At 39.7% G+C, this 18,229-nt stretch overlaps 1 protein-coding gene across 3 annotated transcripts in view; it reads left to right on the plus strand.

Moving 5' to 3' along the window:
* The window catches only part of PLCB4 (phospholipase C beta 4), a 418,294-nt gene that overhangs the window by 340,484 nt on the left and 59,581 nt on the right, over window positions 1-18,229 (plus strand). For all 3 annotated transcript variants that reach the window (XM_060122522.1, XM_060122523.1, XM_060122521.1), the window contains 8 exons: window positions 1,258-1,348; window positions 3,303-3,398; window positions 8,193-8,293; window positions 10,416-10,451; window positions 12,493-12,634; window positions 13,272-13,356; window positions 13,692-13,816; window positions 15,691-15,742. In XM_060122522.1, coding sequence (XP_059978505.1) covers window positions 1,258-1,348; window positions 3,303-3,398; window positions 8,193-8,293; window positions 10,416-10,451; window positions 12,493-12,634; window positions 13,272-13,356; window positions 13,692-13,816; window positions 15,691-15,742 — 728 coding nt within the window. The remainder of the gene's footprint in view (window positions 1-1,257; window positions 1,349-3,302; window positions 3,399-8,192; window positions 8,294-10,415; window positions 10,452-12,492; window positions 12,635-13,271; window positions 13,357-13,691; window positions 13,817-15,690; window positions 15,743-18,229) is intronic.

Consider the following 18,229-nt stretch of genomic DNA (forward strand, 5'->3'; position numbering starts at 1 on the left):
GTGACAACTTGCCTGATAGCACACCCTTCATGGCTGCCTGTCTTCTTTTTCTCACTTTCCTACTCCTCTGCTGGAGTTCCCTGGAGCTGCCCCCCAGATAAATTACTGGTACTTTCCTCTTTGTCTCAGACTGATTCTAAGGGAACCTAAACTAAGAAACATGCCTGCTTTATTTTATTTTATTTTTTACCTAGGCCCTTTGTTTGTTTTATTTTCTTTGTTAGACTAAGGTGCTGGCTTTTACGGAAAGATCTCTGCATTCTTTGTGATGTGCACATACATGAGAGATTATGGGAAGTATAGGCAATATAAATGAGATTAAGATCTGAACTACAGAACTTTCAGTCCTGGAAGGAGGGCACAGTATACAAATGTAAAACCGTAACTAAAACAGATGGCCTTTAGTGTGGTGAATATTTATTGCCAATATCCAGGTGCAGAAGAGATCACTTGGAGTGTACTGGTTACAGCAGGCTTCCCAAAAGGAGCAGAATTTCGGCAGAGGGTTTCATTTGAGTCAGGACTGACATAGGAAGGCACGGTGCCTTGCGTGTACAAATAGTATAAAAATTAGTTTGGAAAATGAGTGGACACGTGGAAGGGTAGGTGGGTATATAGATGGATGGTGGGGGGATGGGGAATGGATGCCTGGATACAACACAGTTCTGTGGATCAGAAGTAATCAAATAAAGGAACATCCCCTTTGCAGACATTAATCCAAGTCAATGAAACCATAGTAGAGGTCAGATTTCAGTAATTAGGACCACTTCCTTCTTAATTCTCTTATTGAACCCACAAAGCCACAATCCCAAGCATTGAAGATGGATCACCCTACTAAACAGACCAGCTTACTGTACAGCCCAACACTTGGGGGGGGCTCAGGAGCCTCTTGACTTTGCCTGGGAGGGCACCTCTGACCCCAGCTGACCCCATCACCTCTTGTACTTTACCAGGTACTTAAAGGCGGCAAGGTCTGGGGTTGAGCTGGACCCCTTTCCCCAAGACCACTGTAGGTCAGACCCCACTCCCTGGGGAAGGTGGAGTAGCTCTGCAAAGCTCTAGAGACCCTGTGGTTGCCAAATTTGCTGCCTTAGTGTAAGGCAAAGCTCAGGCTAGTTTGGGTTGCAGAATGAAAGGTAAAACTGTGCAGACTGCCATCTAGTGGATGTTGGTTGGCCTTCTGCTCATTCTGGGCTGGGAATGAGAAGGGAGAAGTACAACCCTGTCGTGAATTCAGCCTTTTCTCTTTGTCTCTAGCTGGAACCAGGCAGGCCTCTGCCATCCCCAAATGACCTCAAAAGAAAAATACTCATCAAAAATAAACGGCTGAAATCTGAGGTTGAAAAAAGTAAGTCAAATACACTCATCTATGGCAGAAGCATACGTATCTTGCATGTTGAGACAATTCAGCTATCTAGAATGAAATATACTTTAACACCACGGATTGGGGGGAAAGCAGGTCTAGTGGTGATGTTCTATATACTGTGCAGAGCAAAGTTGCCACATTTTTATTCAAGTTTAGGTTCCACATCAACCCCTTCCTGCAGTGGGAAAACATATTCATATATTCATAGATCAGAACTTGGAGGAGTCCCAAGGAAAGATGAGAAGAAAGCAAAAGAAGCATTTTAGAATTTGTCAGGTATAAGGAACTAGCACTTTATCATTTTATACACTCGAAAGCCTTCTTTAAAAGCTTCCCTTTGCACTTTTCCCTGTGATATATACATATCTAGGGATCCTAGGTAATACGCGAGTGTGAATGTGTTTGTGGTCCGGGGGTGGGGGGAGATGATTTTATCTAGACATTGCCCCCACTGTGTTTTCCCAGAACATTTTCTTTGAAAATATTTTCTTCCAACAAATCTCTTAGTTCAGTGAATGAATAGCCTCAAATATTGGTATGATTGCATTGTGGTTTTACCCTTGGTTATTCTAAATTAAAATTTTTTAACTATTTTAGCTCGTTTATTTTTATTGCAAAAGCAATAATGCTATAGGAAAATGAAAACAGCAAAGAAAAATATAATAAAATAGCGCTAAATTATATATTTTACACACATACACATGTATTAGAGACACATGTACACATGTACACTTTTAACATATACACGCATTTTTAACAAAACTGGGATCATGTTAAGTATACTGATTTTTAGTCATTTTTAATTCAACCAATGAAGTATACTCATATCCAGTAGGATATAAATCTACATACTAATTTTAATTCTTATGTATAAATTTTTTTTTGATTCTAGTGTATGAAACACTATACAGAATTTATTATGTGGCACATAGTGTAATTTAAACAGATCCAAGTTGATGGATTTTCATTGCTATGAGAACAACAATGGTAAACATGTTTGGCTGTTCATTTTGTACATTCATGCAGCCTTCTCCTTGGTACAATTAGAGTTGGTTGGCCAAAGCATGTACACATTTTATATCATATGTATCTTGTTATACTGACTTGCAGAAAAGTTGTACCAGTTTATACCCTCACTATAATATATGAAGAGTGCCTGTTTCCCAGCGATATTCTTTTTTTTTTTTTGGCTGCATTGGGTCTTCGGTGTTGCGCTCGGGCTTTCTCTAGTTGCGGCGAGCAGGGGCTACTCTTCATTGCAGTGCGTGGGCTTCTCATTGTGGTGGCTTCTCTTGTCGAGGAGCACAGGCTCTAGGTGCGTGGGCTTCAGTAGTTGCAGCACGTGGGCTCAGTAGTTGTGGCGCACGGGCCTAGCTGCTCCACGGCATGTGGGATCTTCCCGGACCAGGACTCAAACCCGTGTCCCCTGCATCGGCAGGCAGATTCCTAACCATGGCGCCACCAGAGAAGCCCCCCAACAATGTTCTTAATGCTGGCTGTTAGACATCTTTTATATGTGTTCACAACTAATAAAAGAAAAATATTTTTTCTTGAAGCTTTTTCAGTCTCTATGCTGTCACTTCACCATAACAGTCCATAAACCTTGCTCTGTGCCAGATGCTCCAAATTCTGGGCTTTTGTTATCAAGCTTCAAATCCTTCACAGGGACGGAGCTGTGACTTGTCAACCTGGTGACCAGGGTATGGGGCATTTCCCTCACGTTCCAATAGTGGCTCAGTGTGTATAGATAATAGGGTTGTTGTACTTGCCTTAAGGACTCAAGGCCACCAGGACTGGGGAGACAGTGGCCGTGGCTGAGCCTCGACAATAGGTTTCCCTTCCCTTTTCATTTCCTTCTCCATGTTGATCTTCAAGCCTATTTTATAAGTGATCCAACACCTGTCTCCATCTCCTTCTTGTTTATTTTTAATAACAGAACAGCTTGAAGCTTTGAAAAGTATGATGGAAGCAGGAGAATCCGCTGCCCCAGTGAACATCTTAGAGGATGACAATGAAGAGGAAATAGAAAGTGGTGAGTTGGATGTTTTAAATTTACACATCACAAAAAAATACTTTTTAAAATAAGAAAAACATGAATTTGTCTCAGTGGACCCTTTTATATAACACAACATTCTAATTCCTAACAGTCAGGTACATGTACCAACTTTAATCTTTTGTTATTTTGGGGTATTTTTCCAAATAGTTTGGCTTAGAATTTACCTGCACACTAGATTTTAGTAGCTTAGTCATCTCCTTTCCTGTTGTACATTCAGCTATTCAGCAGAAACTCACAGCCAGAGAATCCTTGAAGCACTTGCTGTAGAAGGCCGGACTCGGAATAAAAAGAACATTTCTGCAGTTCTTTCCCATAAACGAAACCTGAACATCAGTGCTGTTACTGATGACAGCAGTAAGGCGAGTTAAAAGGGAAGGAACCTGGATAGAGACCCTCAGTAAATGCTTGGTTTGTGTGCACTTATAGTGAACTAGAAACTCAAAGCCAGAATTAAACTTTCAAGTTCAAATTCCTTCAAATAACCAGCTCACCAGAATTGCCTGTATCTGTATTTACAGGTAGATATTTTTTGCAAAGGCAGCCTTGCTCAAAATATTTTAATATTTGTTATTAGCTTCTATTTTTACTTTGGCCATATAGCCACTACCATAATCTTTGGTTTTACATGGGTCATTTGAAAGATTTGGAATGTTTTTAGAAAATTATTTGTTCATTATGTATCATGAGAATTGATTAACAAAATGACATGAGAGTTGATTAACAGAATAGTTTGGACATACATTGAGTGTCTATTGGTTAGTGCCTTGAATTTAGATAGTGTCTTGGGGCTAAGTAATTTAGAAACATTTGTAGAAAGTCTGTTTTTCATATAAACATCTGAAATAGAAGAGTAGATTTTAGGAAAGTTTGACATTATAGGTAAAAACCTAAAAGCTGTGAGAATCAACGATTCGTATTCACAACCCCTTAATAAAGACTCCTGACTATGGAAGAGACTTTATGAATGATTTATGTTGCCTGGGAACATGACTTACTTCCATATGTTTTATACATCAGGGAGGGTCTGGGAGGCCAGAGATACCTGGCAGTATTTAATCAATGCCTGTTGTGGTTATCTATTACTGTGTAACAAACCACCCCAAAACACTTTATTATTATCTCTCCTAGTTCTGTGGGTCACCTGGACTCAGGTTGAGGGCTCTCCCTTTGGTTTCTCATGCGGTTGCCGGCAGATGACATCAGGGGCTAGAGTCATCTGAAGGTTCCACTGGGCCAGGTGTCTTGAGATGGCTCACTCGTGGCTGACGGTTGATGCTGGCTGGCTTTGGGGAGCTCAGCTGACACAAGCAACCCCATGTGGCCTCCCCAAGTGGTTTGGGCTTTTCACATCATGGTGGCCAAGATGTGGGACAGAGCGTCCTGAGAGCCAGTGCTCCAACAGGCAGAAAACAGAAGCTGCTACACTGTTTAAGAGCCGTGCTTGGAACTGGCACATCATCCCTTCCTCTATATTCTATTCATCCAAGCAGTCTTAGTTAGGGCCCACCCACATTCCAGGGGGTGGGTGAGAGGCAAGATCACGTTGTAGAAGAATCAGTGGGAAGCTGATATTATTGCGGCTGTCTTTGGAAAATACAGTCTGCCACATTGCTTATTATATTATTTCACAGTTTTTGCAAATAATAAACCCAAACCAGATTTAAGAATAAAATCTTGAAAGGAATATACTGAGTTGGCCAAGAAGTTCATTCAGGTTTTTCCATAACATCCTATGGAAATTTGGCCAACCCAGTATTTCAAAAGATCAATAAAATACTTCTAAAATTTGAAAGTCTGAATATTATATAAAAACTGTCCCTTAACTTAGGTTAAGTTTCATAGATGATAATCATACACATGTAAGGTGTTACTAGATACTCTAATCCAGTAAAATAAACTGAAGAATAATGGAATACATTAAGAAAAATCATAATAATAATAACTACGATTTTTGTACCAACTGTGGATTAGGTACTTTACATCAATTCCTCATCTAATCTTTATGCAGCTAAAGAAATAAGTATTATTATACTAATTTTTCAGATGAGGAAACTGAAGCTTAGAGTGGTAACATACGTTACATGCAATCCCACAGCTGGTGAGCAATGTTACTAAGATTCAATCCCAGAATTGCCTTGACTCCAGGGTCAAGACCTTCTGTACCTTACAATATTGTCCTTCTAATGTATAGGAATATAAAGCGAACATAAATATGCAAAATCATTGGTAAAATATTTTTCTTTATAAAAAGGAAAAAATATATAAATGATGTGAGTGAAAAATGTGAAGTTTCCTGAACACACACACATTAATCTAAAATGAGGGGTCAGCAGGATTCCACTTACTTGTCCTTAAGGGTACTTTCCCAACTTTTATGCAAATGCTAATTATTCCTATAGACAAAATAAATTTGCCTCTAGTGATTCCCATGTTATTCCAAAATGTTTGAGATAAAATTTTGATTGTTCTAACAGAAATATATGGGTTCATATGCACCTGAATTTCTCTCTAAGGCCATAGAGGTTTCTGCTATACCAGTTACATATGTGAGTCTCACGTTTCCTCAGTCATACTTGACTTCAGCTCTGGTCAGCCAGTTGGCTGTAATTACCCTGCTATCACAGTATGATCCTACTATACCTGAATGACTAGAGTCTCTCATTTAAATACTTCAACACAGCAGGCAAGAGGAAACCAAGCATAGTTCAAGAGGGCAGGCCTGCCTGGAGGCTGTAGAAAATAGAAAAGGCTCTCAGTCAGTGGAAGTGTGTGCCCAGTCATTAGGCTGGTTGTAGATTCAGACAAACAGTGGAGAATAGCAACATTGTGTGTGGTTGTGGGTGTGTCTATGCATACATACACACTCAGGAGATGCTAACCTTTAGTCATACAACCCTTTTAAAACAGTTACTAAGTCTCTCCCCCTTCTATGGGGTATACCCCTGGAAATTCAAGTAGTTTATATCTGGCTAAGCAGGTTAGACTAGATATAAAATTGAAATTCAGTAGTGATGGTGGGAGGTTTCAAAATCTTGGTTACAGACTGTAGGTCATGAAAACCCAGTGTCACATTAACAGCATTGGGCTAGAAGCCTGAGAAATCTAGGTCCCTATTCTAACTCTGTGACCTCAGACAATTCAAATCATATTTGTGAATCTATTTCCTTTAAATGAAGACACTGGACTAGATTCTTTTAAGACCTCTTTCAGCTTCTCAAATCCTTTTTTCTTGCCCAAGGCCTATATGACCTACTTAAAAAAAAAATCATCTGCCTCCAGAATACCCCCTCATCAGAATATCAGTTCCAGAAGAGGAGAGTGTCTGACTCGTTTCCCTTACCTTTATCCCTTCCCGGGAATAGCACTGTGCAAAAAGCAATCTAAAATTCTGAATCTAAGACACCGTCAGTTGAAAGGCACTACTATTTCATTGACTAAGAAAGAAAACTGCTTCCAGTGAATCGTAAAATGCCATCGATTAAAGGATACATTGCCATATTAGATATATTACAATGCAGGGAAAAAATGCACCTTAGAATCGGTGAAAGTTTTTCATTTACTCCTGTTCTTGAATTCTCTTTTCCACCTTTGAAACATACTTAGAACAAAAAATGTCTAATTCTTATGGGTCTGTTCACCTCCCTCAGAAATATTTTCACTGTTTGTTTTTTTTTTAATAGTAAAGGTCCCTCATGCCCAGTATAGTGACAGTGTGGATTTGTGTTGGCCTTGTCCTGTGGCCTGTGGGTGTCTCCTGATTCTGGCTAGTTTTTTGGCAAATTCCTGGGAGCCCCTGCAGGATGGGCATCATGGGAATACAGATCTCACACCAGCATGTGCCTAATTTTCCAACAGGCAATCCTTTTTCCACCTACAGCCTTGGGTGGATACTAGGGTTCTTATAATTTCCTGGACTGGTGGGCCGGGTGATGGCATCTGTGCCTCCCTATATAGCCAGGCCAGGCTCCTGGGTCACCAGCTTGACTTAGCACCCACTTCCTGCTCCCTTCCCACCATGAGCCCAATGAATGATTTCAGAGTCTTTTAAACCGCAGCCAGATTTGGCAAATGATTTAGGAGAGCAGTAAGTCCTTCCAAGCTCTATCTTTTTTATATCACACCACTCCCGGCCACAAGTTATTATGCCCATAAAATTCAAGTGGACATTTTTGACTCTTTTTCAGAATTATCAAATGTACTTTCCTTCTCTTGTATCTTTTTTTTTCTCTCTGGGTGTCATAGAGGATCAAAATACCCTGTTATGAGTCACAGTTCTTCCTGAGGTGTTTGAGGCTTTAATTTTTAAAGTTAGTATACTGGAAAGGAAGTAATCATTCACTTAAGAAAAATTTATTAAGCATCAATCATGTAAAAACCATGCTAACAATGATTTACTGTGTAACACAAGAACAATATCTGATATCTTGTAATAACCTATAATGGAAAATAATCAGAAAATATATATATATATATATATAAAACGAATCACTTTGCTATACACCAGAAACTAACACAATGTAAATCAGCTATATTCAATTTAAAAAGTCATGCTAGATTCAGGAGAAGTAACAAGATATGTTCCTTGACCTTGAGTAGGTAAGAGTTTAGTGAGAGTTTTATTTGAAAAAAAATTGCTTATTTAAATGTTCCCATTTTCATTTAGCTTCCTTCCTCTCTAGAAGTGCTTATATTTTACCCAAGATTATGGAGGAGGCCTGACCCCTTGGTGGTAAGTTGGCTTCATGGATTTTCCTTTTGTCTTTCACACAGCTGAGCAAGAGGAAGAAGCTCACCCTGAATACAAATATGGAAATGAAATTTCTGCAGACGACTTGGGTCACAAGGAAGCTATTGCCAATAGTGTTAAGAAGGTCAGAGTCTTGGTTCCCTTTCCTTTCATGACTTGCAAGAGGTAGCAGCTGTTAGTTATAGCATTTCAGAAATGTGAGAGCCACAAGAGAATAAGTAGGCTGTAATTCCCCTTCTCAATTGGGTGGCCACAATCAATACCCGAACTCGAGGCATGCACAATAGTAAGTTAGAAAGGACATTTAAGTGACTCATTAGTCATGCCCAGTGTTGACCCCTACCTCTTCGGCCCATGTCCTTCAGATGTTTTTATTTATTGCATTATTATATGTGAGCAGGGAGAAAACAGCAGCACCCCAGCAGCAAAGGTTAACCTATTCAAATCATCAGGAAAATGACCCCGATCACCCCAGCAAGCCCTCATTAGAAAACCAGTCCTACTCGTTGATATCTCGTCTCCCTCTTAATGTAGAATAAGCCTAAAAATATTTCCATCCATCCAACCTTTCAGCCAAAAAAATAGTAACTGTGAACCCACTATGTGCCAGGCACTTTCTAGGCCATAACAACCCAGAAGGGTCAAAACACACTTGGCTTCTGCCCTCATGGAGCTGATAGGCTGATGGGAGTTTATTGGAAGGGGGTGGGAAACAGACAACAAACAAGTAAACAGTCATTTATATGATTACAATTTGTGATAGGTGCTATTACAAAACTAAGAGTGAGTGCTCAGATGGAAAAAAAAGAGGCGGAGAGAATAAAACAAGGAAATGAGAACCCAAAGGGTAAAGAGGAACTGGCCATGCACAGGAATAGAGGTGTTGCTTTGCCCAGAGAGGGACCACAGCAGTAGCAACAACAAAGGCAGGGTGAACAGAGTGGGTTGAGTGAGAGGTGGAGTGAAACAAGATGAGATTAGACAGGCAGGTGGGAACTGGAGGATGAAGGATGTGACGGGGGGCATGGTGAGAAACTCAAATGTTAATTTAAGTGAAATGTGAAGCTACTGAAAAAGTTTAAAGAAACAGGGCAGTGTAGCCTCACATAATTACCTTTGTGTGTGGGGTAGTGATGTGTGTGTGTGTGTGTGTGTGTGTGTGTGCGTACACGCACTGAGAACATTTGAGATCTGCTCTCTTAGCACCTTTTGAGTATACAATACAGTCTTCCTAACTGTAGTCACCATGCTGTACATGAGAGCCCCGGAACTTATTCCTGTTATAACTGGAAGTTTGTACCCTTTGATCAACATCTCATTTCCCCCACCTGCTATCCCCTGGCAAAGTGGTTGATTTTTTTAATACTACTGAGTGATTGAGTAAGAAGATGCAAGAGTCATTGGCCTAGGAGTCATTGGAGACCTTGAAAAAAGGAGTCTCAGTGCGGAGGTTGGGACCCCTGTAGCAGATAGATGTGAGTGAAGAGACACTACACTTTTGGGCAGTTTTGCTATAAAGGGGAGCTGGTGGCTAAAGGGAACCCGAGGAGTCCAGGGAGTATTATTTTTAGGATGAATGAATCTGGAGTGATAAATGAATTCCTGGACGTGGGTGGGATTATGGTGATGTGAGGGTGTGGTCTTTGATGGGAGCAGTGATACTTGATCATTAAGACAGAGGATGAAGATGCGGGTAGGTGTATGCCTTGTGTGCTAAGAAAATGGAAGCAAATTTGTCTGCCGAACAAAGCCAAGGGAATACTGCCATTACCCCTACCTTCTCCAATATAGAGAATTGCAGCTACTTTCAGACTAATAGATGCCTACTAAGACTCAGTGCTTACCTTTATGCTGCCTTTATCAACACAAGACATGAGTGTTGAATAGCTGAAGAGTGACCCTTTACATACCACAGGAGGTGGCCACATCGATTATTTCCCAAGCCCCATCACTAAATCATGTACTAAATTACCATAAGGAAGCATCAAAATAGGCAAAGACTATCAACAAAGAAGGGAGATAAGCATTAAGATGAGCTTTTATGGTGTGAAAGAGAGCTATGCCATGATATCTTCTCAGTTCTCACTTTATCTATGCCTTTATATTACCAGTAATTTCCCATCTTAACAAATAAATAGAATAACAAGTGTACATTAATTTATTTAAATATCTACATATGTATGGCTAGTAAATTTGGAATTTTGCCCTTTAGAGAGGTAAATTATTTTTATCTTTCTCTAATTTAGGCTTCAGATGACCTTGAACATGAAAACAACAAAAAGGTAAAAAAATAATTTCATTGTACATTTTGTTTTCATTATAAGACACAGTACATGGGCCTCTAACATTGAGCATTTTGTACTAAGTGTTGTTACTCTATCTTCCCCCACCCATTGCCCCATGAAATATCAGACTGTTTATAGGTATTATAGGTATAATATTTACATGCTCAATGCATCTACATATGAGTCTTCAAAAGAAAGAATTAATCACAGTGATGAAATGATTATATCCTGATAAAATCACAAAACAGAGCACAGGCAAGTAAGATGATTTTCCTAAAAATAAGTGTTTAGTGCAATTAGGCAATTTCGTAGTTGGAATTTGAGATTTCATTCCTAGAATAAGAGTACATAATCATCAACACACTGAATTTTAAAATAAAAATGACCTATAGGTCAACAAATTCATATTATAGTAAAATGGGAAGAGGATCTTGTTCTGACTATATTGACATTCTGAAAAATTGTCAGTTCACGTTGTACACATTCTAGGAGTTTTATCTAACATTATTCGGTGTTGATTTTATTGTAAGGAAAGTAAAGTTACATTTTTAGTTTCTTTTATCCTCTTCACGGCTCATGATATCAAAGTGGTCTTTTTTAGTAAATGTATGTGGTTTATTATAGTAGTGAGATGCAAAAATTTACCTTGTCATTTGATTCCCACACTTCAGAGCTTCAGAAAATACTATCTTGTTGTGTATGGGGTCTTATCTTATTTGGAGTAAAACCCTATCTTCTTACTGTCTAAATATTGTTTGGAATAATTCTGGTTAAGTCTGATCCCGGTCTTCGCCCAAGATATTTGTGAAATTCTCTCCTACTAGAAATTCGTAAGGTATTGGGGTCAACAAAGGACAGGTTGACCTGTGATCACTGATATTTATTAGCTGAGTAGCTGTGACCAAGTTATTTTAATCTTTAAGGACTCAGTCTTCTCATGTGGTCAGTGGGTCAGACTCTAATCCTTGCTACACATGATGACTGACAGTAACGAGGTTGTCATGCAGGGACTCAGGCCAGTACCTAGCTTATGGTACGGTGTACACACAAGAAAGGAATTAGACATGCCTCTGCCCTTATTTGTGGAGTCAGGACATATGAAAAATTTATTTTTAAAAAAATCCCAAGTTACATTCTTTGATTATTTATCTCAGACTTTTACTGGTGCAATCAGTTTGATGATCTAGAATGTTAAGTTATCAGATAAACAAATGGCCTATTTTTTTAACCAATGAATTGATTCATGTGAGTCAGCAGTTCATTCCTCAGTATCAATCTCAACTAAATGTAGATTGCTTTTGAAGGCGTTATTTTTGTTGTTGATTTTGTTGCTTTTGTTCTGATTTACTACAAAACGAACTACAATAAGTTGTTTCTCTTTGCCTCTATGCAAAACAATGCAGTAATAGGTCCTATATAGTGGGTTCTCACATTAGTTTAAGAATAAGCATTTTTTTTTAATACCGTAAACCATTTATGTATGTGGCTTGGTTTCCGAAGCAGTGTTAAACAAAGGGTGGTTCCCCAGACCACCCATATCATTAGCACTTGGGAACTAGTTAGAAATGCCAATTATTGGACCTCACCCCAGACTCACTTTATCAGAAACTCTGAGAGTGGGTCCCCGGAATCTGTGATTTAACAAGCCTAGATTTACACTAAAATTGAAGGACCACCGTTTTTGACGTTATGCCACAATTTGTGAAATCATGAATGATAATACCTGCTATACATATTTCATAGCATTGCTCTGAACTTCAGTATAGTTTCCAGAATAAAGTCCTTTGAAAATCTAAAAAGTGTCCCCCAAATGTAAGGTAAACTTCATATTTTACTATTATCTCCATTTGCATTATTTGGAGCTACAGTGGACATTCACTTTTAAAGTTATCCTTTAGTTAGGATAACTGAGAAGAAAGAAGTCTTTATCTTTCGATCTGTGTGTGTGCAAATTATCGCTAGTGAGGCAGTCTGAAGCGTAAATCTGAGAGTCCTGCTGAAGTCACTGACGTGCATGTTCCCTTTGTTGTGCTCGTAGGGCCTGGTAACTATAGAAGATGAGCAGGCGTGGATGGCATCTTATAAATATGTAGGCGCCACCACTAACATCCATCCATATTTGTCCACAATGATCAACTATGCACAGCCCGTAAAGTTTCAAGGTTTCCATGTGGCTGAAGGTAATACCGAAGGCTAAATGCTATTGCCTTTTTTGTCTGCTTTTCTTACGTTATGCTGTGAGCTGTGATCTGACTTGCTGCCATTTTCTTTTCTGGGCACGTGGACTGTTCCATCTCACCTTATTTTCATTGCGTAGACCATGTAGTGACACGTCCTTGGCATGTGGGGGCCTTGTGTTGTCGTTCCCGACATCGTCCACAAGGTGGCTCTGACAGACTATGGATTTGGTAGCAATCCAAGAGGTTAGCCTCTTGCATTAGATATACTTTTTTATAAGACTGCTTTCTGTCGAAAGCTGGTCTCCAAAAACGTATCAAGTATTTTCAGACTTTTCATAATTATTTCTGGACTGGAGAAGCTATCATCCTCATTGGAAATACATATTTCAGGGGTGGCTATGAATGGCAATTGGTATACACATAATTGGTTTAATGACTCCAAACTTAATTCATCACACTTTCCTTAAGTCAGCCATCTCCAGCCACAGGATGTTAATGAAATTAGGAGCTACTGATATAGTAAGGAAGCCTCTGCCTCCAAGGCCTCATGATTCAGGGCGTAATTATATTTATCGCTTGTCTTTCAGTGAGGGTTTGATGGCAGGGTTTCTAAGTGCATCTTTGCTTTCCTTTACAGAACGCAATATTCATTATAACATGTCTTCTTTTAATGAGTCAGTTGGTCTAGGCTACTTGAAGACACATGCGATTGAATTTGTGAAGTATCCTTATGTATTAAGTGGAATAAGTGGTTGGTGAACTTTGGGTTTGGCAGGAATCTCTAAAATAGAAAAATGGCTAATATATTATTGTGGTTGTAGAACTGATAAAATAATGTATGTGAAAGACCACAGCAGCCGGGAAAACCTGCCCAAATGTGGATTGTTTTTATAATCCACACGGTGAACTGTGGTTTTTCTCTTAAGCATCCTTTATACATGTGAAATTTGTTCTCTGTTGTCATATGTGTGTCATTTTTGGTCTAGATCTTCATTGTTTTAGCTCTTTGTCACTGCCGGAATACTCTTTTTGCCATTTTCCTTAATATGTTACACAGTTATAACAAACGGCAAATGAGTCGCATTTACCCCAAGGGAGGCCGAGTCGATTCCAGTAATTACATGCCTCAGATTTTCTGGAACGCTGGCTGCCAGATGGTTTCACTGAACTATCAAACCCCAGGTAGGAACTGATGTCCAGTGACCTCGAATTCCACGAGAACGCTTTGACAGGACGGTGTCAACAGTTGCCATCAGTTGGTTGTGGGCATTTTTTTCATGGAAGCAGACATATGGCAACACAATGTGTTGTTGGATTTATAGAATGGTGAGAAATTAAAAATGCAAACTAGAGCAATAAAACAATGGTAGAAGACAATAGATTTTGATTTCAATTGAATATCCTTTTGGAAATGCTATGACTAATCTGCTAAACATTGTCCCTTTTGCCAAAATATGTCTAATTTTTCTTCTTTTTGGATCAAACTTACCTTCTCGTCCAGAAGCAGAATGAAGTGAGAAGTATTTAAGCATCTTTGTACAGTAACTATGACTCATTTCTCCTTGGGAAAGTACCCTTCCCACTGTTAACATTCAGCAGGAGATCAGCAAAATAGTGGCATCTCACCATAAGAGTGCAGAATATTATAGAGTAGATTCTGCTAAAATGGTGTTTAAGGAGTTCTATACCCTTAGAGGTACTAATATATAACTTGTTCCTCCAAAGTGTATTCTGAGGCAAGTTTCCAGTATATAATCTTTTTTTTTTTTTCCCCTGCAAGGAGAGCAGTCAATTTTGTGAATGCATAAACAAAATTTGTCAAGTTTTCAAAGTTTGCTTAAGGGCCTAGGATTGCAATTAAAAATAGAAAAATAATAGGCTCTAGTTACTCACCTAAAGCAGGTGAGAAATATGCCACAAAACCTGTTCACTTTCTGTGGTTAATGCCACAGCATGGTCCTTAATATTGGTTAAGGAAAATACCAAAACACCTTTCTTGTTCTGTTCTTTGCTCTATGATAGTACCTCCCATGTTTCCCCATCTGGGGGGCATTTTCTTTTCAAGTCCATCCACCATATTTTGTGAATCTCAATCCACCTTGCTCCCTACGATCTGTACTGATCGAAAGGTCCTATGACTTGCATTCCCTTGGCATGAATGCGACCTGACTGTGTTTCCCACCCCTTGGTGATGCTGCCTCAGTGATCAGGAACTGGGTTCAGATTTCTGCTCAGCATCCCTATCAGTGCTCACTCTGCTAAACTGTGACCAGGTACCAGCACAGCCCTGGAGTGTTTCTAACAGAGACAAAGTACGATTAAAAGGCACTGCTGATTTTACTTACTTAAAAAGAGGTCAAGTTTTATTATTTGTTGTCAATGACTCTGTTATATGGATTAAATGATCCAAAGGCAGCTTATGATCTAGGTCAGCTTATGTTGTATTCTATAACGTTAGGTTTAATCACAGCACTTTGAGAAGAAAAAAAAAAAAATCCATCACCTGCCCATTTCTTTTGCTGATGAAAAGAAAGAACATTGCGTTTGCCTGCAAGAGAAAAACGATAAGCCATGCCCTGCCACTAGACCCCACTAGAAGAATTCTCCTGAAGTCACCTTAAGTCAATTTTTACATGCTTACCTAGTTTATTTTTTATTTTAATCGAGTTTTATATTCACATGACCCTACTGGGTATGTCCAGTGTACCCTTCCTCTGGGATGGTAAGGCACATCTCCTCTAACTATATATCAGCTTGGACATCTGTACTCTCAACACTAACTCAACAATCATATGAAGCATATATTGAATCCAAATTTTAAAGCATTGCCAACATGATCTCTATGAACACAGATTTTTTTGTTTAGTTTAAACACAAGGTCATTTCAACATGGAAGAGAGAGTTGTATGCCTTAAACAGACCCTTTAACCTTGTGGTGTTAAAAAAAGACCTTTCAGCCAGGGGTCAGTATCTGATTTCCATTGTTTGAAATCACGCCATCAAGATCTTCTTTGTCCGAGGAGATGAGATGCTAAATTATTTTTGTCTCTTAACAGATTTAGCGATGCAATTGAATCAGGGAAAATTTGAGTATAATGGATCGTGCGGGTAAGTAATGTGATTTAAACTGTAGTCACTGTGTTCCACACTCCATACTACAGCTGTAATGAAACCGTGTCATTTTTAATTAGGAGCTGCTGAATTTAAGCTGGGTTTGAGGGATGGGATAGAAACAAATGAAATCCCCAGGTAAATTACATCTGCAACGTACATTCTTCAAGGGACCCCTGTTTAACTAAGAAGATTTAAAAAAAAAAAAATAACGACTAGTTAAGGAGTTTATTATACACACTCTAGAGTTTAGTGCTCTCACTTTAAATTCAGTAGCGGAGGTTTTTATAGCTAGGACAGATAATGAATCTGCTCGTTTGGACATCAGCAGTAGACAAAGACATTAAATATGTGTATTTTACATATGACCTAGAGAGGAATGAAGTTGATTTAATATATAATGAAGTCCTAGGTGTCAAGTGGAATTTATTTCAGCTAGGAAGAAGGTTTGTCCTCCTTTGATAGACATGTTTTGTGTGTCTTGTAAATAGCAGTTACCAAAAAATAACACTATAAATGTTGTTCCAGTTACTTAAATAGAGCTCCCTAAAATCTGCAAACCAAGTAGTGAAATAAGAAATGTTCATTTCATTGAAACACTGAAAGGTTAAATGAAAATATGAAGTTAACATTCTATACATATGAAAAAACACTGTGTGACCATTTTTTTTCTCCATGCAAATGTCCCCAAGCAGCACTGCAGGTAAATAACCACGAACCACTGCCCAGAGACCTCTAGACTAATTCAACAGAGTACCGTCTCATCCTACCATGCTGCTGTCAGGATGTTCCTGGCCTCCCTGGTTGGATATTTAATTTCCATCACTAAAAACAGTCAAGATAAAATTTTCAGCATGTATGGTTTCAAAATGCCCACTCCCACCTCTTCCTGCCTGCCAGTTCACCTACACCCACGGGTGACAACCCTGTTACCCAAATCAGGGTATAGCAGCTTACAGGATATTTGCCTCTACTGTGTATTTTGAAAGAAATAAAAACTGTACACCTTTAACTAATACAGTGTTATATTTCAATTATATCTCAATAAAACCGGGGGAAAAGAAAATTATGGGTCAGAAGAAAACAGCTAAATACACATTTCAGAGTTTTTTTTTTTTTAAGCTACTTTGTTATTTAGCACAAAGCATTCAGAACCAGGAGATTGTGTAGGTAAATTGATGGGTGGACCCCCAGTGGAGTCTTAGGCAATGACACTGCAGGGGCAGCTGTGGCACAAGGGGTAAAAGCCCTTGGCTCCAGCCTGACCCGGGTTTGAGCCCTGGGTGCGCCACATGCTGTTGTTGCCCTGGACAGGTGTCTTAGACCCTAAACCCCAATTTCCTGCTGATAAAATGAAGCCAGTAATGCCTGCCACCCTGGGTTTGCTGTGACAGCTCAGAGGGTCTGGACTGAGTCTATGTGAAGTACTTCATGAACTGCAGATTTCTGTGAAAAAGTGAGGTTGCAAAAAAGCTTAAGCCCGTATGACCGATTACAGGCAGGAATCACACAAGATAAAATGAGTGGTCTGCTCACAACAGGCCTGTAAGGAGCCCAAGAGACAGCCCTCATGGTTCATACCTGGCGTGCTCACTCCCTGAACCTTCCTGTGGCTCACGGATGCCAAAGGAGCTTTTCCTTTCACCTCAGCCGTTTGATGGCTTATCCTGCCCTGACACGGGGAGGGGAGTTGTTTCCACGTCAAAGGGGTCCCACTGTTACTGAGCCAAACTTGGGTCTGCTCGCGCACACGCAGTAAAGTCAGTCTACTGACACCACGTTGTGGTGAAGGAAAGTGCAGCATTTATTGTAAGGCCCTATACAGGAAGAACGGGTGGCTAGTGCTCTAAAACTCCTGAACTCCCTGAAGGGTTTCAGCAAAGCATTTTTAAAGGCCAGATGATGGGTGGGGGGAGGGTGTCACAGGGCACACACAATTGGGCTTGTGCACAGTTCTCTGATTGGTTGATGGTGAGGTAACAGGGCAGTGTCACAGGGGTTCACATTATCAATCCTTAGGCTCCAGTAGGACTGGGGCCACGTGCAAGTAGTTAATTTCTTCCATTTGGTGGTGGAATGGCATCTGAAAAACTCAGGAAATATGCATCAGATACTGTTATCTAGGTACTTCAGAGAGGAGCTAAGGCAGAGGATGTAGCGAAGAAGTCTGTCCCAGGAGGGCCCCATAGGGTCCTGCTCTGTTACACCAACAGGAGTTCTACGCCTTCACTATGTTTCTTTTCAGGAGTTTCCGATTTGCCATAGTTCACATGCTCAGTGTCTCACCTTCCACACCATTGTGTATTTTAAAATATGTTCATGAGCAAGGATGGTGCTACCTTAGCCTGAATTCTGTGCTCATGTGTGTGAGTTGATGTGACCAAAAGCTGAAGTCCCATCAGGGGGACTAAAAAATATGATTGTTCCTTGGGGCAGCTTGACTACAAGAGACGTTAACAGTATTGTTCAGTCTCATGTCCCCCT

The sequence above is a fragment of the Lagenorhynchus albirostris genome, chromosome 15 (genome assembly GCF_949774975.1).
Source record: "Lagenorhynchus albirostris chromosome 15, mLagAlb1.1, whole genome shotgun sequence".
Lineage (NCBI taxonomy): Eukaryota > Metazoa > Chordata > Mammalia > Artiodactyla > Delphinidae > Lagenorhynchus > Lagenorhynchus albirostris.